At 44.0% G+C, this 27,081-nt stretch overlaps 1 protein-coding gene across 1 annotated transcript in view; it reads left to right on the forward strand.

Moving 5' to 3' along the window:
- The window catches only part of EPG5 (ectopic P-granules 5 autophagy tethering factor), a gene marked incomplete in the record, with an annotated part of 249,948 nt that overhangs the window by 176,815 nt on the left and 46,052 nt on the right, over window positions 1-27,081 (forward strand). Inside the window, 4 exon segments of the mRNA XM_077463073.1 lie at window positions 1,746-1,959; window positions 14,115-14,275; window positions 21,999-22,206; window positions 25,705-25,780. Of these exon segments, the coding sequence (XP_077319199.1) occupies window positions 1,746-1,959; window positions 14,115-14,275; window positions 21,999-22,206; window positions 25,705-25,780 (659 nt within the window).

A 27,081-nucleotide genomic window follows, 5' to 3' on the forward strand; every position in this document is an offset into this window, starting at 1 on the left:
AGGTATCAGTACTCAGTATCGGTACTCGGTATCGGCGAGTACTTGACCAAAAAGTATCCGTACCCGTACTGTCAGAAACCATGAATCAGACCGAGACAGAAGTACATTTAAATCAGACTTGTTTAATAATAATAATTAAAAAAAGGTAAACTGAGTAAACGTAGTCAAAACATAGCCAGAGTTTCAGGAACCGGAACGGATATTTAAACAAGCCAAAATGTCAGGGAGCCAGAGATCAGCGTAGTAGAACAGTAAGCAGGATCTGGAGCCAGAAGGAACATCGGCCAAGCAAGTCTTTAACAGGAACACAGGAGAGCGTCTCTAGAGATAAGGCGAAGGCAAAGATCCTCTGGACTGGACGGCTTAAGTAGGCAGAACTGACAAGCAGGATATCATCAACAGGTGAGTCATTGTGGAGAGATAGGAGCTGGCAATTGGCCGACAGCTGAGCGGACAGCTCAGGGAAGGAAGGGCTGATAAAAAACTGGCCACTGCCCATACCTATAACTGGCCTTCACAGTGAGGAGCCCATGGAGGGCATATACATATAAAACATAGACAATTCCGTAGCTCAACTCACCAACCAGTCTGCTGACCGAGAAGGAAGGGCTGAGCCCAGCCCTGACACGTACTCCCCGATAAAAAAAAACAAAAAAAAAAAAACGCTATCAGTGCAACCCTACTTATTACTTAGACATGTGAGATTTCCCCTAATGCCCTGTTCAGGTGACTATCTATCAATGACCTTAATTTAAAGTCTTTGTCTGGAAGAGACAGCAGTAAAAAAATTTGACTGGGGTTTTAACCCTACCAAACGCTATATCTTTTTTTTTTTTTTTTTTTTTAAAGGATCATCTTGACTTACAGTACACAAGTTTTCTGTTATTGATGGCCTATCTAGCGAATATTATATTATACCTCCAGCAGCCCTGATTTGCTACATTGGCAGATCAGGACACCTATATAGATTATTTTGCATGTGGCTAGATATGTTCTACCATTTTTTAAACTGCCCACTAGATGGCACTTTAATCTTTCTATACATAAACACACAGGAGTGCAGTTGGAGGAATCGTACTGCATTCCTGTTCATATTGCGCAAGATTCTTTGCGGTGCAATTTGTGTCTATTTTTTATTGATGCAAATTGCACCACCATGTATCGGTACTTGGTGTCGGCGACAACTTGACCGAAAGTATTGGTACTCGTGCTTGCCGATAAAAAAAAAAAAAAACGGTATCCATGTCGGTATCGTTTGGATGTACTTCTCCTATAGATCACAGGAGTGCACTCCTGTGACCCGATTTTAGCAGACAGCGGGCTGAAGCCCGCTGACTTCACTGAGCTCGGGCAAGATCGCGACAATGAAGTCAGGATTCACCCACATGCCTGGACCGGGCACCTGGCTCAACCATTCTGAGAGCCTGAGCCGGCAGCTGCTGCCCCCTCCTCCCTCACCGGAGAGCTGTCCGTCACCAGCTCTCTGCTCAGGGAAGAAACAAGCGATCGGCGATGTTTGATTGCTCTGTTCTCATTGTTAGAGCCGACGGAGGACAGATGCAGCATTGGATCGATACTACATCCACCTAGGTAAGTAAGATTCGAAAAAAGAACTTTTGTCTACATTTGTTGTACTTTGCCGGTTAATTGTTTTCACACTATATTTTAATATGTGGTCTTGTTTGCGTTCTTATTTCATGCCTTTTATCTGGATTTGAAGATCTTTTATCCTCTTATTGTTGTAGTTTGATCTGAACCATTGGCTGAACTCTGCAAAACCTTCCATGTCTGAACGCAGCAAGCTGCTGGAGTCTGTGCACCTGGCCCTGACGCTGTGCGGCTTGGAACCCGAGGAAGAGCTGCTGATGCCCTTTAATATTTTCTGCAAACACTGGAGTTCCATCCTTCGCTATCAGTTCCCGGATCACTACAGCGATTGTCTGCGGCTCCTCATGCAGAGTAAGTGTCCTTTCTGGAAGGGGGTCCTCTGCTTGACTGAAAGTCGCACGGTCTTTACATTGTGAATGAGCCATGCATCCATGTTTACTGCCTCTGTGGCTCATACAGTGCCTGGAAGCAAAAGACAGGAATTTCCTTACGGCAACCATTGAGAGGTTTGGTCTTGTTTTCTTACCTGCAATAGAAACACTTTAGGTGAAATCTGATCGTAGCTGATGCTCATGGCAGCTATTAGTCTAAATACCACATGTCTGATCTGGACATCGATTACACAGCTACCCTTCTGATAGTCATATACATGTATCCGTAACGTGAAATCATCCCCTTTGTCAAAGTTCTTCCCTGTCATTGCCTATATTTCTTCCTTTACTCTTTTCCGTCCATTCTCTTCTTTTGTTCTTCCCTTCTCTACACTTCCCTTCTTTATATTCCCCTCTCTTTCTTGCCCTTCACACTGCTATGACTCCCTTTCCTCCTCTTCCTCTCCAGTCCTATTCCAACCCCTCCATTTGTCTTTCCTTTTGTCTTCTTTAACCACTTCAGCCCTGAGCCTCTTTTTGACACTTGTTTACAATTTAAAGCGGAGTTCCACCCAAAAATGGAGGGGAGGGGGAAGCAGATACTTGTCTAATACAGGTATTTTGCTCCCACTTCCGGGCTTAGATACCCGAGCCACCCATGGGCATTTATGCCACTTCCGGCGCCTTCTACTCTGTCTTCTGGGAGACCCACAGGTACCAAAAGACAGCAGGGAGCAGTGGAAACACGCAGCGCGAGTCGCCCATGCGCAGTAGGGAACCAGGAAGTGAAGCCGCAAGTCTGCACTTCCTGATTCCCTTACCGAAGATGGCAGCGGCAGCACCCGAGAGCCAAGGGAGAGATCAGCTCCAGGTACCGACATCGCAGTATTTGCAGCTGCTGACTTTAAAAAAAAAAAATCGGCGAAGCTCCACTTCCACTTTAAAATAATATTTTTTTTTTTGTTAGAGAATTACTTAGAACCCCCAAACATAATAATATATAAAATATTATATATTTTTTTCAGACACACTAGAGAATAAAATGGTCATTACAATACTTTGTCTTTTATGTTTTTTGTTTTTGTCTTCCACTGCAGTTTTTTGGGTAAAAAATACACTTTTTTGTTTAGTTAACTACTTACAGACCGCCCACCGCCATTATACATCGGTACTTTGAAGAGGAATATCGTTGTTATGGCAGCAGCTAGCTGCAATAACCCCGGTATCCTCTTCAGCAGGCGGTCCGCTTCAAGAGTGCCCCCCGCCACTTACTGGACCCATCAGCAGTGCAGGCGATCGGATGCTGTCCCTTGTGTGACAGGGAGATGAGTGACGGGAAGATGCACCCCCCCCCCCCCCCTCCATATCCTTGCAGGGCGGAAGCGATGTCAAAATGTCACTTCCGCCCATAGCTCTGAAAGGGCCTCTTTTTTTTTTTTTTTATTGGATTTTAGTGTGAATATGAGATGTGAGGTCTTTTTGACCCCAGATCTCATATTTAAGAGGTCCTCTCATGCTTTTTTCCTATTACAAGGGATGTTTACATTCCCATGTAATAGGAATAAAAGTGACAACATTTTTTTTTTAAAAGAACAGTGTAAAAATAAAAGGTAAAATAAGAAAAAAAAAAATATTTTTTAAATGCGCCCTGTCCTGATAAGCTCGCGTGCAGAAACTAACAAATACGTGAGTAGTACTCACATATGAAAACTGTGGTCAAGCCACACATGTGAGGTATCGCTGCGATTGGTAGAGCAATAATTCTAGCTCTAGACCTCCTCTAACTCCAAACCTGCAACCTATAGAATTATTTAAATGTCGCCTATGGAGATTTTCAAAGGCTAAAAGTTACTAATTAAAAAATGTGTATTTTTTCCAAAAAAAGTGCGCTTGTAAGACAGCTGCGCAAATACAGTGTGACAGAAAGTATTGCAACAACCACCATTTTATTCTCTAGGGTGTTAGAAAAAAAAATGTCTAATATTTGGGGGTTCTAAGTAATTTTCTAGCAAAAAAAATCTGTTTTTAACTGGTAAACAACAAATCTCAGAGGCTTGGTCCTTAGTTAAAAAATAAGACAACAGTAACGTTAGCCCAATTTTTTTCTATATTGTAAAAGATGGTGTTACGCAGAGTAAATTGATACACAACATGTTACACTTCAAAATTGTGCCCGCTGATGCAATGGGGAAAAACGTTGGCACTTAAAAATCTCCATTGGCGACATTTAAAAATTTCTACAGCTTACCAGTTTCGAGTTAGAGGAGGTATAGAGATAAAATTATTGCTCTCGCTCTAACCTTCACGACGATGCCTCACATGTGTGGTTTGAGCACTGTTTTCATATGCGGGCGCGACTTACGTATGCGTTTGCTTCTGCGCGCAAGCTTGGCAGGACATTTTATAAAAAATTCTTATTTATTTGACCTTTTTTTGTTTTTTTACACTGTTCTTTTAAAAAAAAAAAATTTTTTTTTTTTTTTAAAAATTGGGTCACTTTTATTCCTATTACAAGGAATGTAAACATCCCTTGTAATAGAAAAAAAAACATGACAGGGCCTCTTAAATGTGAGATCTGGGATCAAAAAGACCTGCAATAAAAATAAAGTAAAATTAAATGTAATTTAAAAATAAAAAATTCCCCTTTAAGAGCATTGGGTGGAAGTGACGTTTGATGTGGAGCTGAGCAGGGGCCATCTTGCCCTCACTCGGCTTCCAGGTAGTGAGGGGGAGCGGACCGACGGCTCCGGTAAGCTGTGGAGACGACCGGAGCTTGGCGGGAGGGTGGGGGGACCCCCCTCCCACCACCGATAAAAGTGATCTTGCGGTGAATCAGCTGCAGAGACCACTTTTATCCTAGAGAGAAATGCACGCCGTTCTTGAAAATACCGGGGTTATGGCAGCTAGCTGCTGCCATAACAACGGCATTTGCGTCAAAGTACCGTCGTACGGGTATCGCAATTTGCGTAAAGTGCTTAAACCCACATTTCTATTGCTTTCCTTTCTTTTCCATTTCCCTTATCCTTCCTCTTTCTATTTTCTTCTCCCCTCATGCCTTACCTTCTGTCCTTTTCCCATAGTACCCCTTCCTGCTCCGCTCTCCTTTCTTTACCTCTTCCCTATAAATTGCAGGCAGCATGGGACAATGCCACAATAGCAATAATGAAAATTTACCAGGGTGTCAAACACTCAGTATTGATTTAGATTGAAGTTAAAGCTAAACTCTGGTTACAAAAACTTTAAAGGGCAAGTTCACCTTTACAGAAATCCCTCTGGGATTTCAAATCCCCGGACTGGTGAAGCGATGTCCCGTTGTCTGATAGAGGGGGATTGCAGAACACTGGTACAGCGGGACGCGGGGGGGATGGGTTGTGAGGGTACAGTGTATGTTCACCTTACAGATTTTTCTGTAAAGACTAACTTGCACTTTAAAGCAAATATTCATGCTCCCTACCCCACCTCCCCTCCTTTTTTTTTTTTTTTTTTAACACACCCCCCTTACCTGGTTGCAAGTCATACACTTTTGAAGTGCTCACCTGCCCAGTAGATCGAGCATGGTCCTGCTGAGATTCATTTCTATGACGTCATTGGCTGCCGGCTCTTTTCCGGGTTCAGCTGGCGGGTTCCCCACCCCCTCCTCCTTTCAGTGCATCCGGAAAGTATTCACAACCCTTCACTTATTCAACATTTTATGTTACAGCCTTATTCCAAAATGGATTAAATTCATTATTTTCCTCAAAATTCTACAAACCGTACCCCATAATGCCAACATGAAAGAAGTTTGAAATCTTTGTTTATTAAAAATAAACAAAATGAAAAAAAAAATCCCATGTACATAAGTATTCACAGCCTTTGCTCAATAATTTGTTGAAGCACCTTTTGACACCAATTACAACCTCAAGTCTTTTTGAGTATGATGCTACAAGCTTGGCACGCCTATTTTGCGTCAGTTTCTCCCATTCTTCTTTGCAGGACCTCTCAAGCTCCATCAGGTTGGATGGGGAGCGTCGGCACACAGCCATTTTCAGATCTCTCCAGAGATGTTCAATCGGGTTCAAGTGTGGGCCACTCAAGGGCATTCACAGAGTTGTCCTGTAGCCACACCTTTTTTATCTTGGCTGTGTGCTTAGGGTTGCTGTCCTGTTGGAAGATGAATCTTTGCCCCAGTCTGAGGTCCAGAGCGCTCTGGAGCAGGTTTCCATCAAGGATGTCTCTGTTCATTGCTGCATTCTTCTTTCCTTCGATCCTGACTAGTCTCCCAGTTTCTGCCACTGAAAAACATCCCCACAGCATTCTGCTACCACCACCATGCTTCACTGTAGGGGTGGTATTGGCCAGGTGATGAGCGGTGCCTGGTTTCCTCCAGATATGACACTTGCCATTCAGGCCAAAGAGTTCAATCTTTGTTTCATCAGACCAGAGAATTTTGTTTCTCATGGTCAGTCCTTCAGGTGCCTTTTGGCAAACTCCAGATGGGCTGTGATGTGCCTTTTTTTAATTGAGTGTCTTCTGTCTGGCCACTCTACCATACAGGCATTATTGGGGGAATGCTGCAGAGATGGTTGTTCTTCTGGAAGGTTCTCCCCTCTCCACAGAAAAACGTTGGAGCTCTGTCAGAGTGACCATCGGGTTCTTTATCACTTCCCTGACTAACGCTCTTCTCCCCCAATTCCTCAGTTTGGCCAGGCGGCCCACTCTAGGAAGAGTCCTGTTGGTTCCAAACTTCTTCCATTTACGGATGATAGAGGTCAATGTGATCATTGGGACCTGCTGCATAAATTTATTTTCTTACATCAGGAGACAGAGCCATAGTAATAACTGGGGGTTATATCGGCGTATCAGGTGCTGGACACTGGCACGCCCCTTAAGGCATGAACTTCCCCCATATAACCCCTCCCATTACTGGGAGGAGTCCTCAGTTATTTTGCCAGTGTCTAAGGTGTTGGGCACATGTAAGGATGTGTGTACTGAGCTCCATGGGCAGTAATCCTTTGATGAGAGCCAGCCATGCTGACCGGATCCCTTCTGATGTCTTCGTAATGGACTAAATGAACGGTACCCGGGCCTCGTCATCCCAAGACACAAGGTTTTGCTTGCGAATGCTTTTAAGCTGGGCCCTGGGATCCAGTACTTTTTGGTAGTGAGGCCAATAAAAGTTTACTGGCAGAGTCTTCTTGCAGGTCCAGGATTGTGGGATTACCTGAGTGTACCCCTGTTCCTGAAGATTTCCTTTCTCTGAGCCTACCGTGAAGGGGCGAAGACTGGGTTTTTATCTCTGATAAAAACCCTGCGGCGAGGAAAAGTAGGGGAGATTTTCTGCACTGGAATCTCTCCTTCCATGTATTGTGTTGTCATGTCATGTCTATATGTCACCACTGGTGGCTGTATTGAGCACTCACCATTCTGACGCTGGAAACAGCAGACGCTTTCACTTTCCTCTCTGTTCAAGCCAGCTCAGGCCCTCTGGTATGAAGGGGGGTTCTGATCACTTCCTGGGCCCCCAGATCGGTGGTTTTTGACTCCTTGAATGCCAGCCAGCTGCCTCTTTTTTCTTAAAATAATTTTGGGGCAAATCGCGGCCATTTTACCCCCCGCCGCCAGCCGCCATGATGCCGGCACTCACACACTTCCCTATTGAAAGAGGAAGGGGGGGAGTTTTTGCATGGGGGGCTTGGCTAAACGCCGGCCACACGTGGAGGAAGTAATTTAAGCTACACACACACAGCTGAAGTCTGGCGGTGGAAGGACAGAGCAGAGTAGTTGCTGGTCAGGTTTGGGTGACACAGGCATCTCCCTTTTGTTGACAACATTGTACTGTATAGGTAGGATTAATAGCAGTTATTGTACTGTACTATAGCCTAGCAAGTGTAACATTCTTTTGCTGGTACTGCCTCTGCTTTGTACTGTAAACTATGAGTGACAAAGGGACCAGTCACCCCTCTAAGGGTTCTAAGGGGTTAATGGCATACAACAAACTAAAAACCCTTCCAAATGAATGTCTTCCTCCCCTGAGAGGTAAAAAGAAAAATGCGGCCAATCAGATGAGCCGTCAAGGGTAGAATACTTCTGTCCCTGTGTATTTCATACAAACAGTTTTTTTCTTCTACCATTTAAAGGATTATTGCTATGATGTCTCTCCATAGTAGGACTAAACATAGCAGATTCCCATCTAGTCCTCTGGGCCCTTTTGTTGAGGTGCAGGAGGCTGGGGATCAGGTAGATCTTCCCAAATATTGGAAGATACTTACCTTTCCTCTTAGGAGCCTCCGAAGAGGAAAGGTGAGTAGCCGCACAAGTCAGGCGTCTGTCTACTCCCTTACTTAACCCTTTTGTTGCCTGCACCACAGGCTCTTAAGGTATCTACCTCTAATAAGGTTCATTTGAACCTCCCCCACCTGGGGATGTTTTTTTCTATTCATGCATAGCATGCATGTATTCTGAATGGGAACATTTCTATGAAAGAAATGGGGGGTTCCAGCTATTAATGTTGCAATCACCTCAGTGAGCAGAGTCTCACATCTCCAGTGGATAATGCACTGATGTTAAAGGATCCAGCAAGTTAAGGTTGGATTTTCCTTTTAAAGACAAGATGTATTTTACAGTTCTGGCTGCAATTGGAGTAGCTCAGTCCATTAACCCTTTAGCGTCTGTTCCACTATTGTGGTGGAGCACATTTTGAGTCACGCCAATGCATTGGAATGTGGACTCCAAGGGGTTAGGGAACAGGTGTGTTAACCGAGGTGAAAACCCTTAGCCAGTATGTGTCCCTTCCTAGGGTACGACTATTAGAATGGATAAATACATCCATCCAGCTCCCTTTACCAGTAAAAGGTGGTTCAAACAGTTCTCCTTTAATCATGCAGCCTCTCCTATGCCTTAGTTCCCAGGGGCAGCACCAGAATCTTGGGGGCAGAAAGCCCATAAAACAGAATGCTAAGGCCTTCTCGTTCGGGTGAGGGGAAAGGTCCTGCGATTCTCAAAGTCTGGCAGGAACAATGTTAAGAGCAGAGGGATTTCTGCGATTTTCTTCTCTAGGTTACATCTAGAGTTTCACAAGCCCAGATGGCCCAGTCGGCTTTTGATCTGAGGGTCCGGGGTTCGGGTCCTTGGGGCTGCTGATGCTGCAGTTTTTATGCGAGAGTGTCCATCTCCTCAAAGAATGCTCCTAAGGTTCCAGAGAAAAAAAGAAAAAAAAAGGAAAGAAGAGAAGTCTCTCTTTCTGGCCTCTGGATTAGCTGTTATAGTCGGTGATATCAGAGATTCCCTTAGTGGAACAGGGGTTTTTCTCTTATATGCACGGTGCCATTAAAACCAGCAATGGTAAAGCAGGGTGGAGAATCGGACCTTGAGACAGAAGATCCTCTCGTAACGGCAGTCACCATGGGGCATCTGCCACCAGGCGAACTAGGTCTGCGTACCAAGGTCACTGAGGCCAATCTGGGGCGACCAGAATCACTGGGATCCCCTTGACCTCCATTCTGCGGAGCAGACGTGGTAACAGTTTCAGTGGAGGAAAGGTGTAGATCAGCTGGTACTGATCCCACGGAGCCGCCAGTGCGTGTGATGCATCTTCCCACGGATCTCTTGTTCTGGACACGAATCTCAGCACCTTCCGATTGAGACGGGCGGCCAGAAGATCCACGTCTGGTGTGCCCCACCTCAGGCACAGTAGCCTGAATACCCCCGGATGCAATGCCCATTCTCCTGGGTCCAGCATCTGGCGACTCAGATAGTCCGCCTGCCAGTTCTCTACTCCCGGGATGTAAATGCCCGATAGGGCTGGTACGTGTCGCTCTGCCCATATGTATGCCCCTAGAGCATAAAAGCTCACCGACCACCTCTGGAGCTGAGGTTTCGTCGTGGCCTGCCTAGTGCAGAGCTGCGGCCTGCACACGCTCGATGGCCAGACTGGGGAGACTACAAGGATAAGAGTATCCAGCCTGTCACCCAGCCGGCTGTTGATAGCAGATCACAGGATCAATCACCTTGCGCAAAAAGTCACGCTTCTGCAGGAAAAAAAAAGCACGGACCGATGGGCCCGCAGTGTTCCTAGGTCCTTCTCCTTGCACTGATGACTGCATGGCAGGCTGGAGGGTTGTTGCCCGAGGGACCGCCTCCTGGGCAGAACTGAAAAGTTCTGAGTGTTACATAACAACAAGTAATGCCTAGTATTCTCCTAGTGGTGGGCATAACAACCCAATGGCTGAGAGAGGAGCTGTGTCGGTCGGTGAACTACAGAAAAAGGATTTTACGGTGAGTACAAAAAATCTTATTTTTTGGCGCAAACCTCTTAAGGTCTCAGAGCCAAACAGAGCGGTAAGACCCATTCTAGATCTCGGAGATCTGAATCGGCACTCGAACATCCGATCCTTTCATAATTCGATTGGCTGTGTCCACCCTGTAAGGAGGGGAGTTGCATATCTCCATGTGCCAAAGTTTCCCGCTTACCAGAAATTTCTGCTGTTTGAAATATAAAATTATCTTTTTTCAATTGTGGCACTGCCATTCGGCTTAGCTACAGCACTACGAGTGTTCTGAAAGAGTCTAGCACCTCCTTTAGCCAGGTTAAGAGCTCAAGACATAACGGTCCTAGCCTATTAAAAGGATCTACTTTTAATAGATCATTCAGTCTCGGGTCTAAAAACAGTCTGATCTCAGCTGTAGATATCTGAAATCTCTAGGTTGGATTCTCAGCCTAGGAAGATTCTCCTTAAAACCATCAAGGAGGTTACTTGGGGGCTGGTTATAGATACCATACGGAAGAGGGTATTCTTGCCCCAGAGGTGAATCCGTTCCATTGTAGGACTAATTCAACTTATCAGGATAAAGGAAAATTCCTTAATTCGGCTGCAGGAGATTTTTAGGGGAAGTGGTGGCCTCCTTCAGGGCCGTCCCTTACGCGCAGTTTTATTCAAAGACTTTATTCAAGACTTTATTCCAGACCTGTCGGTCTGGAATAAAGAGGATTCAGGCCTTGTTTCCTATACGCTTGGCTCCTGACATAGTTCAGAGCCTAAATTGGTGGTTGTTATCCAGCAGGAGGGAAAACCTTTATCCTGCAAGGTGTTAACAACAGATGCTAGCCTTCTAGGCTGGGGAGCAGCCCTACAAGAAGATTCTGTCCAGGGGAGATGGTCCAGGTTAGAGGACCTTGCCTATCAATTTTGTTGGATGTTTCATGCAGTACTTCTGGCCATAGAATCTTGGCGGTCAGATTACGGGACTGTCGTGACAGGATTCAGTCTGACAGAGCCACCGCGGTGGCTTACATCGATCACCAGGGGAGGCACGAGAAGTCCTGCAGCCCAAAAAGAGGTGAATAATGTTCTAGCTTTGGCAGAACACAACACTCCTTGCCTATCTGCAATTTTAATATTTCAGGTGTACCACTTGAGACTGCAACAATTATTTCCGGGAGAATGATCTCTTCACCCTGACATCTTCCTAGCAATATGTCAGATGGGGTACGCCGAACATGGACCCATTTGCGTCCAGATTCATTAATAAGGTCGTCAACTTTGTCAAACAAGGGGTCCTCTAGCAGGCGGAACAGACGCATTAGTCTTCCCAGGGGATCAGTTCTCGCTGATCTATGCATTTCCTCCAACTCTGCTACTTCCGTGCCTTCTCCGCAGGATTAAGCAGGAACAGAAGGAGGTAATTCTGGTGGCCCCAGTGGGTCCCAGAAGATCTTAATTTATCGAGATCATAAAGAGGGCAGTTGAAGTCCTTTGGACTCTGCCATTATAGCCAGACCTTCCTTCACAGGGTCCAGTATTTCATCCTACTTTACAGACAAGGAGTTTAACAGGTCTGACTGTTGAATCCCGCTCTATAAAAGATTGTGGGTGATCTCCTTCAGTAGTGTCTACTTTGACTAATGCCAGGAAGCCGGCTTCCAGAATCACTTACTATAGAATCTGGAAGGCATATGTTTCTTGGTATGGATCCAGGGGTTGGCACCCCAGGAAGTATGTCAATAGGCAGGGATCTGAAATGAAGCTGGCTTTGACTTTTATCACGAGCCAGATCCAGGCCGTGTCAATGTTTTTTCCTACGGCCTCTTGCTTCCCACTCTTGGTTCGTAGCTTATTCAGGGGGTAACACTGTTTATTCCCCCTATCAAGGCACCTCTAAATCCTTTGGCTTTAAAATTGGTCTTGTCAGCTTTGTTAAATCAGCCGTTTGAACCTTACGAGAAATTCTCTTGGTTCTTTGACAAGAAAGATAATGTTTTTTGCTTGCCATTTCTTCTGCTAGAAGAGTATCGGAACTAACGGCTCTGTCTTGTAAGAGCCATATTTCATCATGCATAAGGATGAGGGGGTTTGATGTCCTCATCCTGAATTCTTACCAAAAGTGTTAACAGGTTTTCATTAAAACCAAGATATTATTCTTCCTTCTTTCTCCCCAGAAGCCTTAATCTGGGGAAGAAAAAGCACTAGTCTCTTGATGTAGTAAGAGCGATCAGAATCTATTTAAGGGCGACCGCTCAGGTTTGCAAAACACAGGTTTTGTTTGTACTGCCAGAGGGTCCAAGATATGGACAGGCAGCGTCAAGATCCACTATTTTCCAAATGGATTAGTCAAGTGATTGATCAAGCTTCAGCTTAAAGAAGAAAATTCTTCCTTCTCGTATTAAGAGCACACTCATCCAGGGCGATTAGTGCCTCTTTGGTGCTGCATCATCAGGCCTCTATGGCTCAGATCTGTAAAACCGAAACTTTGTCTTTGGTTCAGACGTTTATCCAATTTTTTTTTTCAAATCGATATTAAAGGTCATGAGGAGATTGCCTTTGGGCACAGCATACACTGCAGGTTGCAGTATGAGTCCTCTGGTCTCCTGTTTCCTTGATTCTGCCCCCCTCCCCCCTTTCAGTTGCCATTGTTATGGGACATCCCACATAGTTATTACTATGGCTTTGTGTCTCCTGATGTAAGAAAAGAAAATAGGATTTTTAAAACAGCTTACCTGTAAAATCCTTTTCATTGATGTACATCAGGGGACACAGAGGTCCCTCCCTTTTTCTTCTTATACACTTTGATTGCTTGGCTACAAAACCAAGGACTCCCAGTAATGGGAGGGGTTATTTGGGGGAAGTTCACGCCTTAAGGGGCGTGCCAGTGTCCAGCACCTGATACGCCGATATAACCCACATAGTTATTACTATGGCGCTGTGTCCCCTGATGTACATCAAAGAAAAGGATTTTTACAGGTAAGCTGTTTTAAAAATACTATTTTTTTCTGTACCTTCCCCAGATCTCTGCCTTCATACAATCCTATCTCGAAGGTCTACATACAATTTCTTGGACTTCATGGCTTGGTTTGTGCTCTAATATGCACTGTTAACTGTGGGACCTTATATAGACGGGTGTGTGCCTTTCCAAATCATGTCCAATCAACTAAATTTACCACAGGTGGACTCAAATCAAGTTTTAGAAACATCTCAAGGATGATCAGTAGAAACAGGATGGACCTGAGCTCAATTTTGAGTGTCTTGGCAAAGGCTGTGAATAATTATATTTACATGGGATTTTTCCGTTTTTTATGTTTAATAAATTTGCAAAGATTTCAAACAAACTTCTTTCATGTTGTCATTGTGGAGTATTGTTTGTAGCAACAGAAAACTACAGGGGGGGGGCAGAGACAAGACCAGTCACCCAACACAAGGAGAAGGACCAGCAGTGACCGGTCTTTATTACAGGAAGCTCTGCCGCCGTGATCCATTAGCTTTCAGAATACCGTTCGTTTTCGGCACACAGAGCGATACCATACCCCAGAGCTTACCCTACACTAACCATACCTAATACTAACCCACCTCACGGAGAATGGGTCTTGGCACCCATCTGAATAAACCCTTTATGCTGAAATTTGAACAACAAAATGAACAGACCAGCTCCTCTACACCAATAGATACCAGCACAGAACTCCTGATGCCAAAATCCTCTTCTTGTCCCCTCCTCACCCCCTTTCTGAATGTTGATAGGACTGAATATTATAATTAAAGTTGTAAAATGACACCTTTGAATGGGGCTGTGGAGGGGGCGGGGGTGGTTGGTTTAGTGTGAATTTTAAATGAAATCGATTGTCTTGTAAATCATTTTTGTGCCGTCTGTTTTCTGTGTGGCACACAGGTTCCTCTGAACAGCTTCTGAGCCCGGAGTGTTGGAGAACATCATTGAAAGCTATTGGATGCTACAGCCCCAGAGTCCCCCCAAACAACGTGAAACCGGATAACAAAGACCCTCTCATGTTTCCAAACTGCACCAATAAAACAATGTTATCAGCTGAGCAGGTAATTATATTCCTTGGGGCTGCAAGTCTATAATCCCTCTTTGCAAGATGTCATATGGTACTTAAAGAGGAGGTCCATTCTGGGTGAAAATAATTAAAAGTCAGCGGCTACAAATAGCTGCTGATTTTTATTATAAGGACACTTGCCTGTCCATGGTTCCCACAATGTCAGCACCCCAGCTGATCTTCGGATCGGCTGTCTGTGCAGCTGCGGCCATTCCTGGTAAGGGCACCTGGCCTTTCGGCTTTACAGCCGGTTCCCTACTACGCATGCTAATTGGTCCGGCGGCAGAGGAAGAAGGATGGGGCAGAATTTACGAGAGATCGGGCCGGGATTAGTGTTCTGTGAGAATTGACGACCCAGAACGGAAGTTACGTTCTGTCGCCGCCATCTTGGTACACTCCGCATTGGGCCACACTAAGCCTACAGTCTGAAGTCGCCAAGCAGACATCTTGTTACACCCACCGTAGTCTTGCATTTCACACTTCTTTTTACCACTAAACTGAACTTGTATCGTAACATACAAGATTTTCAATTCCGTGACACTGTTTTGATGTTGAATTTTCTAAGCAGCGGAAAGCTTACTGACCTCACAGGATTGCTAATCTGACAGAGCACTGCTGCTTTTATAATTCAACAGTGAGATGGATTTCAAAATCTTGTATTTCAATATATAAGCTCAGTTTACTGTTAAAAATAAGTGTGAAATGTAAAACTCTGGTGGATGCAAAAAGATGTTCGCGTGCCGCCTTCTCACTGTATCATTACTGTGGCCGAGTGCGGGTGTACCAAGATGGCTGTGACAGAACATCACTTCCGTTACAAAATCTGACAGGTAGCCTAATCTCACGAAACACGCGTCTCCCCGAAGTGGTGAACAGTACCTGTCAAAAACATGTACCTGTTCCCCCTCCCCCTAAAAGGTGCCAAATGTGTCACCGGGGTGGATAAGCGAAAGTTTCACTTTTGAGTGGAACTCCGCTTTACGTACAATAAATCAACTGCAAAGGGCCAACTTGCTTCACTGCTGCTATCCCCTTTATAGTGGCGCGTGCTCTCTCTAGGGGTATACTCATGTCATCTAGTGGCTGTTATGGGGTACTTCAACATTGCACAAAGCACACATGCCTGTGATCTACTTGCAGATTCTGGTCTTCTGCAGTCGTGGAAACCTCCATTTATCCTAAAAACATGTGCAGCACTGACCCCCGAAGGAGCTGCTGGTTTTATTGGGCTTACCATTACCTTCTTTACCTCATCTCTGTCTAGGGGTTCCCGTGGTAGATGGCCCAAAAAAATGCAGTAACTGACACTGGATCCTCTTTTTGTGTTATTTATTTGAAAGATAAAACAGCCTCTCAGTTTAGGGTAGAGGGTTAGGAAAAAAGTTCAAGTACTTTTGGACTGCAAAAATAGGAAGTCTCTCACAATAGAAATCCAGAGAATTACCGTTTCACAGCTGGATTCTCACAACCACCAGATAGACCTCCTCTCACTAGGCCTAGCAGCTGGTAGAGTGTTAAGTAAAGCAAAGTCTCTGCCACAGACTTGGATGTAGAATATTCAAACAACGTCTCTGCCACAGACTTAAGTATAGAAAGCTTGAGAAAAGTCTCTGCCACAGACTTGAGCGTAACTGAAGGACATAGACAAATTTAGATAGCTATCATATGTTATCAGTCTCTTTCAGCCGGTCTGGTGATACCGTATGAGTGTAGATCCATTTAGTGTCCTTCAACTGAGCCTCCAGGCTCCTTCAGAGAAACCAGCCTTTTGTATGGCCCTCTCCTAAAGGGTCCTCCCCTGGATGCCTCTCCAGTTGCTGGGCCTCTCTTAGATGAGACGGCACCGGACCACCTTTGAATCCTCAGGCCTTGATATACACTCAGGCCTGTCCCTGCAGTTACTTCGCCTCGGGCCATCCAGCCCCGAGACTCTGAATTGCATGGATCCGCACCCCAGGCCAGGAGGGCCATGGGGGCTGGTCAGGAGGACCAGGACCAAACAGACAGAAAACTCTTCTGGACCGGAACCCAGAAGCACGTGATGTCAGTACCTTAAATACCACCTCCCAGAATGCACAGCAGGACGACACTCCCACTGGGCTTGTTCCGAGAAAACGTGGCACTCAATACGCCTAGCTAAACTGCGTTCTCATACTTGCCAGCGGTGACAGCGACACCTGTGGCCAAGGAGAACTCAGTGCAATCCAGCTAGACTGGTACTGAAACCATAATTTTGCAAAATTAGCCTCAAAACCCAACTGTGGTTTCAGGAATATTAATTTTGAAAACGTAGCGCATGCTCGTCAGGAGCCGGCGCTACACATGGAAATTTTCTCCACGGGGGAGTTTTTAGCTGCAAAGTAAACAAAATGTAGATTTGTAAAAAATTGATTATTTTATTCAGTGAAAAATGTCAACAATACAAAGAGTGTAAAATATGAGCTCTGGTTGATGACCTAAAAACAGGGTAACCAAAGTTGATGGTGACATTATACATCTTAGGAACAATGTGTTACAAGTTACATTACACCATAGGATGCTTAAGAATACCCCAATGCATTTTGACCCCTGCATTGGTCTTCTTCGGGGGGGGGGGGGGGGGTTAGTATTCTAGAAAATGCATCGAAAAAAGTTTTTACCATTTATACTTTACATTTTGGCGACATGCAGTAAGAGTAGAAAACGACTTCATGTACACTATCGTATATAAACCATACGCTGCTTCCTATCCTATGATGATATATTAACCCTTCAAATAATGGACCTCGCGTAACCAGAGATTTTAAAACGGTTGCAATAAAGTGATCCTGGACCTCTGCGTGCCTCCTCAGTGTCCCCCCTCCCCCCCAGGTGAGCCCCCACAGGGCTTGCAAAGAGCCACCTACTGACCCAGGAAGGGGGGGAGGGGGGCGCCTGCAATTTGTAATTTAAGTGGTCAGAATAAGTAAACAGAAATCATTTTCATAAAAGTGCTCGGTGTTACTCCTAACTGGCTAAGGGTCCCACTTGATATGATGAGTCAAATAATTCCAATGACTGTCTATTTCAGTAACGTTTAATTAAATACTTTATTATGTATCTTTTTAGAAAAAATAAACTTTTTTTGGTTTGCCCATGGGTTAGATGATAAACCCATGGAATCATATGGTATAGTATGCTATCATGGTCAGAGTGATTGTGCATAAAGATTAGGTGCGTGAACTGGGATAAAAGTGACTGTGTGAATTAAAGGGGTGAGATAGATGTGTACACTGTGAATGATTAAATGATTGATGCAGTGTGCTATGAGTGAAATACAGTGTGTTTGTACTGGTGCATATGAGACAAAATCCAAAAAACAAGAAGTAAAACGGAGACGAGAACAAAAACTAAAAACAAAACCGTGCCAGTGTTGGTGCTGCATTAAGTGGACAAAGTTGTTGAAGTAAAATTAATGTTTTACCTTTTCAGTGTTAGGAATATAGTGAAAGATAACTTGGCAAGGATGTACAGTATGCGCCCATATGCAAAAGTCAAGATTGGGTGTTGGAAAGCCGATCTTTAAGAAAAAATGTGTGCAAGAATGTAAATAATTAATGGGGTACACATCCAGCCAGTGTGTCCAAAAACGACACTTAAGCCCCATACACACTATCAGTTTTTCTGCTGAGTTTTTCCTTCAGGTTTACCAAAACCATGTAGTACAAGGGCCTGCCTGTTGGCATACAAATTGAAACTCCTAAGGTTTGACCTCATATTATATGGTTTTGGTAAATCTGAAGGCAAAACTCAGCAGAAAACTGATAGTGTGTATGGGGCTTTACTGTTCTGCCTTCTTTTCATGATATGAGCATTATTGGTCCTCCAGGGATCACCCCAAGATCCACTGGAGGGGAGTGGCTCTTAAATACCCTCAAATTGATATTCATTGGAGCGTTGCAGGTGTGGTTCCCCCCCCCCCCCGTCACTGGCGGCATCAACGTGGCCCCATTGGTGTTCCGGAAAGGCCAAAGGCCCCAGCATCCCCCGCCGTCTTCACTGCAAATGCATGACTCCAGTATTTCACGCTCATATGCGGCAAGAAGCTGCGAGCAAGGGACGCTGCAGGTGATGTATCAAATAGTGTCTCCCATCGGATAGTGTCCGCCCTGTACTGCGCTTGTGGAGGACCAGGAGAAGCCGAACATCTCTGAAGATAAACGGCGCCTGGTCCAGGTTCAAGCCCCACCATCCAAGTGTACATAGAGTTAGAATAAAAAATAGCCAATCGAAGCGAGGCCGTGCCCGAAGCATGGTGAACGGCCCTGTTACTATGTGCAACTGTATGTCCACTTGGATGGTGGGGCTTCCACCTGAACTCAGTGCGCAGGCGCTGTTCTTCTTCTGAGACTTTCGGGGGCTCCTTCTCCTCCGTACTGCACAAGCACCGTGCCTGCGCAGTACGGGGCGGACACTATCCGATGGCCGGACACTTTTTGACAGAACACCGGCACAGTACAGGCTCCCCCCAGTGGCCAAAAGCACAACTGCGGGGATGCTATGGGGAGAATCGTGAAGAGTCACGTCTCCCCCACCGTGCGGGGGAGCCGAGCGGAGGAGACAGCACACCCCCCAAAAGCAAGACCCAAAGGAGGAGCAGCACGGCCTGTCACAGGAATCTGTTGAAAGACAAACAAAATATATGGCAGTTATATAAAAGCATTTTAATTGGTATTTCAATCTTAAATCGTTTGTTTATTCATTATTCTTCATATTAAATATTGATATAGAAATTCTAATGAGCAATATATAAGGTGCATCTTCCCAAGATAGTGAGAAAAGGGGGGTGGGGAATGTTTATATACATATCTGTACAGTCAAGAACATTTTTTCTGGACTGGACATTGATAGTTTATTTGAATTCAACATTAATCCTCCCTAAGGACCTAGCTAGTTATCCAAAACCGTGCCTTCTTGGTATCCTACCTGATACCATTGACAAGTATACCAAAATATTTTTGCACAATACACTATTTTCAGCTAGGAAAATCATAGCCAAAATATGGATGAGACATTCACCCCCTAAGATGATAGACTGGAAACTTGAAGTGAATAATACTTTACCGTACAAAAAAATGTATATATAAATAGAGGCTGTCCCGAAAAATATAAGATATGGGACCGGTGGTTACAAGAGTCTGATACCTGTGGATAGTGTAGTGTAACCATAGCAGCTTGCAATCACTACTAGGACATGTACCTCTGAATATAACCTCCTTTTATTTGTAATATACGCAATCCTAGAACTGGCCCTTATGGCAAAGTGTACCTGCTTCTTATATACAGTACTTGAGATATGCAATGTAACGTTCTTTTTAACTTTATGTACAAAATCAATATAACATGTATGCACCGTATTTTTTTTTTTTTTTAAATAAAACCTTTGTTTAACATACCGGTAAAAAAAAAAAAGGACCTAGCTAGTTTTTCCCGATGCAAAACCTTTAACCACTTAAGGACCAAGCCTCTCTCTGAGATTTTTCTGAGAAGTTCAAAACAGGCTTTTTTGCTAGAAAATTACTTAATATGAATAAAATGGCGGTCGTTGCAATACTTTCTGTCACACCGTATTTGCGCAGCGGTCTGACAAGCACACTTTTTTTGGAAAAAAATACACTTTTTTTCAATTAAAAAATAAGACAACAGTAAAGTTAGCCAATTTTTTTTTTTTTTTTTATATTGTTACATAATGTTACGCCGAGTAAATTGATACCCAGCATGTCACGCTTCAAAATTGCGCCTGCTCGTGGAATGGCAACAAAATTTTACCCTTAAAAATATCCATAGGCGATGTTTAAAAAATTCTACAGGTTGAATGTTTTGAGTTACAGAGGAGTTAGAATTATTGCTCTCGCTCTACCGATCGCGGCGATATCTCACATTTGTGGTTTGAACACCGTTTTCATATGCGGACGCTACTCACGTATGCATTCACTTCTGCACGCGAGCTCGTCTGGATGGGGTGTGTTTAAAAAAATGTTTTACCTTTTAATTGTGTCACTTTTATTCCTATTACATGGAACGTAAACATCCCTTGCATGACAGGACCTCTTAAATATGAGATCTGGAGTCAAAAATATTTCAGATCTCATATTTACACTAAAATGCAGTAATAAAAATAAATAAAAATGTAATTTAAAAAAAAATGGCCCTTTAAGAGCTGTGGGAAGTGACGTTTTAAAGTCGCTTCCGCCCTGTAATGATATAGAGACAGGTGGGGGTCTTCCCCTCACTCGTCTCCATGTGAGGCTAGAGAATGGATCCGATCGCCTCCGCCATTGCCGACGGCTCTGGTAAGCCGCGGAGGGCACCGGAGCGTGCCGCGGGCGGCCCTCTTCTGCCGTCAATAAAAGTGATCTTGCGGCGATTCCGCGTTTTATAGCTGCTGCCATAACAACGATATTCCTCTTCAAAGTACCAACGTATAATGACGGTGGGCAGTCCGGAAGTGGTTAAGAAAGGGTGCATAAGAAATGGACTTGTTTAGGCCTGGAAAAAACAGTAGCCTGGAGTCCAAATATCCATCTTTGTTCGTGTTGAAGTAGTGTTTTGTTCCAATCACCGCCTCGATCTCGTATATGAATCCAATCGAGGACGGTGAAAGAAACTTTGGGAATCCTATAGTTGTGCTGTAGGACTACATGTCTGCCTAGAGGAAGGTATCTATTCCCAATTTCCATGCTATAGACATGCTTCAAAGGTCTACACCAGAATTTCTGGTTGGTTATGCCTATATAGAAGGCCCCACATTCACATACCATCATATGAACAACTCCACTTGTTTGACAGTTGGCAAAATGTTTGGGATTAAAGATTTGGCCATTTGGGAGAGGAAAGGATTTTTCTTTTCTGATTAGTGGGCAATAGGCACAATGCCCACATGGGTAGGTGCCATAAAGGGAGCAGTGTTTTTTGTTGGGCCTTTTCTGATTCTCACTTTTGACTAGCTTATCTTTTAGAAAAGAAGCTCGTCAAACTGAGGGAGTCTCGGGTAGAAATGATTAAACGTTATAATCATCTGTATTAAGTATGGACCAGTGTTTCTGAATGATTTCTCTGATTTTGTCTTTTTGTGATTTGAGAAAAACTCCAACTATGCACATAGAATCATCATCCTTGTCGCCCTTTTGATTTGTGTTTAAATAAGAGATCTTCCCATGGTTGTTGGGCCGTTCTATTATAGGCTTTGCACAAGCAGCAACTGCTGTAGCCTCGCTCAAGCAGCCTGTTTTGAAGTTTCAGGCACATCAATGTCGTCGACGTACCTGAGCCATGTGGAGAGATGGCCCAGGTACTCGGCAAGATCTTCACCATTGATTATTTTTTATGCGTTTTACCACGTTCCAGTACAGTTTAGTGCAGAAAAAATGCAGCATGTTCTATTTTTTTTTTTTTTTTTTTTTCTGGGACTGGAAAGCACTGGAACTGACCATACTGGTGTGAACTATGCCATTGGAAACCATATAACCTACTTTCCATGCTTTTCTGACGGGAAAAAAAAAAACCGCACTGGATTGCATGTGGTGTAAACTCCACAACTGAGTCACAGACCACAGTTAAAACATGAATGCGGTTCTTTTCCTTCTCCAGTCAATGTAGAAATGTAATTAAAATGTAAAAAAAATTGGTCTTCAACATATTTCTGATTGCTGTATTTACTAATTCAGCTTATGGATTGTTTATGGACATTCAATTCACAGGTCCTGGAGACTATCAAATGGCTTTCAGACTTCTTCTACAAACTGCGTTTGTCCAAGTCGGACTTTCAGAGCTTTGGCTTACTGTCCAAGTGGAGTCTGTACATGTCAGAAGTGAAGATCTTCCTAGAATATCTGGTGAAAAGTCTAATTGATTACGAGGTCCTCGGCATCAAACTGGAGCCCATGGGAAGCCACGCTGTGCAGACAGGTAATGACCCATTTCATTAGTATTGCAGACATTATTTGGCTTCCTCCTGTACTATGCTGTGATATGCAGTGCTTTGCAAAAGTATTCAACCCCTCCTTGGCTTTTTACCTATTTTGTTACATTACAGACTTCAATGTTTTTTTTAATCTGAATTATCTGTGATGGATCAGAACACATTATTCTAAGTTGGTGAAGTAAAATTAGAAAAATATATACGTAAAACTATTTTTCAGAAGTAAAAAACTGATAATTGGCATGTGCGTATGTATTCACCCCCTTTGTTATGAAGCCCATAAAAAGCCTGGTGCCACCAATTACCTTCAGAAGTCACATAATTAGTGAAATGCTGTCCACCTGTGTGCAATCTAAGTGTCACATGATCTGTTATTACATATATACACCTTTTTGAAAGAGCCCAGAGGCTGCAACACCTAAGCAAGAGGCACCACTAACCAAACACTGCCATGAAGACCAAGGAACTCTCCAAACAAGTAAGGGACGATGTTGTTGAGCAGTATAGGTCAGGGTTAGGTTATAAAAAAAAATCCAAATCTTTGATCCCTAGGAGCACCATCAAATCCATCATAACCAAATGGAAAGAATATGGCACAACAGCATCCTGTCAAGAGACGGCCGCACACCAAAACTCAGGGACTGGTCAAGGAGGGCATTAATCAGAGAGGCCCACCAAAACTCATGATTTGTTGCCTCACAACCTGGAATTAACATCGATTGTTTGAGGATTTGCGTCATTTAATTTATAGAACATGCCTACAACTTGGAAGATTTTTTTTATTTCTTTTTTTATTGTGAAGCAAACAACAAATAGGACAAAATAACAGAAAAAGTAAAAGTGAATAACTATTCACCCCCCTAAAGTCAATACTTTTGTAGAGCCACCTTTTGCAGCTATCACAGCTCCAAGGCGCTTTGGATAAGTCTCTATGAGCTTGCCACATCTTACCACTGGGATTTTTCCTCCTTGCAAAACTGCTCCAGCACCTTCAAGTTGGATGATTTGCGCATGTGAACAGCAATCTTTAAGTCTGACCATAGATTTTCTATTGGATTGAGGTCTGGGCTTTGAGTGTTGCTTTAGCAGTGTGTTTGGGGTCATTGTCCTGCTGGAAGGTGAACCTCCATCCTAGCCTCAAATCACACACAGAGTGGTACAGGTTTTGCTCAAGAATATCCCTGTATTTAGCACCATCCATCTTTCCCTCAACTCTGACCAGTTTCCCAGTACCGACTGCTGAAAAACATCCCCACAGCATGATGCAACCACCATCATGTTTCACAGTGGGGATGGTGTTCTTTGGGTGATGTGATGTGTTGGGTTTGCGCCAAACATAGCGTTTTCTTTGATGGCCAAAAAGTTAAATTTTAGTCTCATCAGAACAGAGCACCTTCCTCCATACATTTTGGGAGTTTCCCACATGCCTTTTCACAAACTCAAAACGTGCCATTTTGTTTTTTGCTGAAAGTAACGTCTTTCTTCTGACCACTCTGCCATAAAGCCCAACTCTATGGAGCGTACGGCTTATTGTCGTCCTATGTACAGATACTCCAGTCTCTGCTGTGGAACTCTGCAGCTCCTCCAGGGTTACCTTATGTCTCTGTGCTGCCTCTCTGATTAATGCCCTCCTTGCCCGGTCTGTGAGTTTCGGGGTGCGGCCGTCTCTTGGCAGGTTTGCTGTTGTGCCATGTTCTTTCCATTTGGTTATGATAGATTTAAAGGTGCTCCTAGGTTATAAAAAAATATCCACATTTTTGATGATCCCTAACTCTGACTTGTATTTTTCAACAACATTGTCCCTTACTTGTTTGAAGAGTTCCTTGGTCTTAATGGCAGTGTTTGGTTAGTGGTGCCTCTAGCTTAGGTGTTGCAGCCTCTGGGGCCTTTCAAAAAGGTGTGTATATGTAATGACAGATCATGTGACACTTAGATTGCACACAGGTGGACATCATTTCACCAATTATGTGACTTCTGAAGGTAATTGGTTGCACCAGAGCTTTTTATGGGCTTCATAACAAAGGGGGTGAATACATACGCACGTGCCAATTATCAGTTTTTTATTTCTGAAAAATAGTTTTATGTATATATTTATCTAATTTTACTTCACCAACTTAGACTATTGTGTTCTAATCCATCACATATAATTCAGATTAAAAAAACATTGAAATAAAGGCTGTAATGTAACAAAATAGGTAAAAAGCCAAGGGGGTGAATACTTTTGCAAGGGACTGTAGCTCCCAACTTCTCTGATTTGGAACAAAGTTTCTCTGTCCCTCTTTCCTCCTCATTTGTCCCTCATTTTGGTCTTATCTATATAGTTGTATATAAAATGTACTATTTATCAAAAAGTGTTTCCCAGTGCTAAACCTTTCATCCAATCTCTAAATCGCTGCATTTGTAAATACTAAAAGCCAATATGAAGGAATAGTAGTGGTAAAAAGCACTTGTGGGTTTAAAGGGATACTTAGGCCCCTTTCACACTGGGGTGGTGTGGGCGCCAGTGGTAAAAGTGCGCTATTTTTACCCCCTGCTAGTGGCCAAGAAAGGGTTAAAACCACCGCAAATTGCTGCTGCAGCGGTGCTTTGCTGGCGGTATAGCCGTGCTGCCCCATTAATTTCAATGGGCAGAAGCGGTGAAGGAGTGGTAAACATGCCGCTCCTTCACCGCTTCAAAGATGTGGCTTGCAGGACTTTTTTTTTTACCGTCCTGCCAGTGCACCGCTCCAGTGTGAAAAACGCCCTTGGAGTGGCTCTTTCAGGGCACTTTTCAGGCACTATTTTTAGCACTGTAGCACCTGCAAAGCGCCCCAGTGTGAAAGGGGTCTAAAGGTTTGTTTTGTTTTAAAAAAAAAATTCATACTTACCTCCACTGTGCAGTTCGTTTTGCACAGAGTGGCCTGATCGTCCTCTTCTGGGGTCCCACGGCGGCTCTCTCAGCTCCTCCCGCAAGAGGTAACCCCCTCTGGAAAGCTCTCTCCCAAGGGGGTTACCTTGCGGGCGTGCTGCCGTGTGATACACTCGGCGGCCATAGCCACCAAGTGTATGACTCGGCCCCGCCCCCCGGCACACTGCGTTATTGATTTGATTGAAAGCAGCAGGAACCAGTGGCTGCACTGCTATCAATCATCCAATGAAGAGTAGACTAGAGCTTGGGGAAAGCAACGAGGGATCGCGCCCAAGGAGATTCGGGTCTCGGGTGTTTTTTTACCTTCATGCATACGATGTATGAAGGTGAAAAAACAGAAAGCTTTACAACCCCTTTAACCAATCTTTTTTTTATTTATTTTTCCTTTTGGGGGGGGGGGGGTGGTTGCATGGGGTATGTCCTATGCCTACATGCTTTTGCTAATAGGTGTCCTTCTTTCTCATTTCAGAAAGTTGGAAGGTAATCTAAAAATCTAGTCTTAAACAGTTTTTGTATAGAAAAAAAAAAAAAGAAACTATCATACCATGTGCTATATTCACATTCTTATTGTTGACAGGGCTGAAATCGCTGCATTCAGTGCTTACGGAGCTTTTCAAGCCCTGGCTGATGGTTTTGGATTCAGGAGAGAACAGGTATGTCTCCTCTTTTTTTTTTTTGTACATTATCTCAGTCTTTGATTGTCCTTCACTGGTTGTTCTGGTCTCTTTCAAGGATCCAAAAACACACTGGTTCCGCATGAATAAACAGGAGTGTGTCCGTCTTTAGACATGAGGGACAAGCTTTAGACCAAAAAATCTCAAAAGGACTTTGAACTGGTCTGTGCTGCGCAAATGAATTTACAGCGATTGTTAAAAAATAAATAACATGTTATACCTGCTCTGTGTAATGGTTTTGCACAGAGCATCCTGGATCCTCCCTCCTGCTGAGTGGCCCCGCAGCAAGCAGCTTGGGATCATCAAACTGTTCCCACAAAGTCAGGAGCATGAAATTTTCCGAAATGTCTTGGTATGCTGACGCCCTTTCACACAGAGGAGTTTTTCAAGCGCTTTTGCATTAAAAAAAAACTCAAAAAAAGCATGTAGGCATAGGACATACCCCATGCAGTTTTGAAGTGGAACCAGTGTGAAAGAGGGCCTTAAGCCGCGTACACACGGGCGGATTGTATGGCCTACTTAGTCCGCCGAAACACATTTCAGCGGACAGTCCGCTCGTGTGTGGGCTTCAGCTGACTTTTTCAGCGTGCAGTCTGGCGGACTAAGTATTTCGGAATTTCCGTAATATTGTCCGTCATACTTTGGTTTCAGCGGACAATCCGCTCGTGAGTAGGCTAGTTCGACGGACTAAGAATGGCGCATGCTCAGAAAGGATTTACACGGCAGAAGGTTGCATTGCTGTGTATTGGATTTCCTATTTCTAGTCCCGTCGTACATGCTGTACACGTCATCGCGCAAGCTTTCAACGGACTGTTTGTGCATCCGTGTGTGGTCAAGTCCATTCATTGGAAAGTATGACGGACTGTCTGTCGGATTGTATGACGGACTAAGTAGGCCATACAATCCGCCCGTGTGAACGCGGCTTTAGAGTTCCCTTCGCTGGAACTAAGCGGCTGACTTCACAAATGTGCTTCTGGAAGAATGGTCAAACTTTCCCATAGACACACTCCTAAACCTTGTGGACAGCCTTCCCAGAAGAGTTGAAGCTGTTATAGCTGTAAAGGGTGGACCAACTCAATATTGAACCCTACGGACTAAGACTGGGATGCCATTAATGTTCATGTGCGTGTAAAGGCAGGTGTCCTAATACTTTTAGCAATATAGTGTGTGTTTTGCAGCGAGGCAGAAGTTCTTACGAAATACTTATAAAAAAAAGCTGGCAGAGGCTCCTACAAAATACAGTAAATCCTTATCATTTTAATTAAAGGAAATTGACAATC

This window comes from Lithobates pipiens, unplaced genomic scaffold, assembly GCF_037356315.1.
Source record: "Lithobates pipiens isolate NorthernLeopardFrog02 unplaced genomic scaffold, aLitPip1_a1.2 Scaffold_3, whole genome shotgun sequence".
NCBI lineage: Eukaryota > Metazoa > Chordata > Amphibia > Anura > Ranidae > Lithobates > Lithobates pipiens.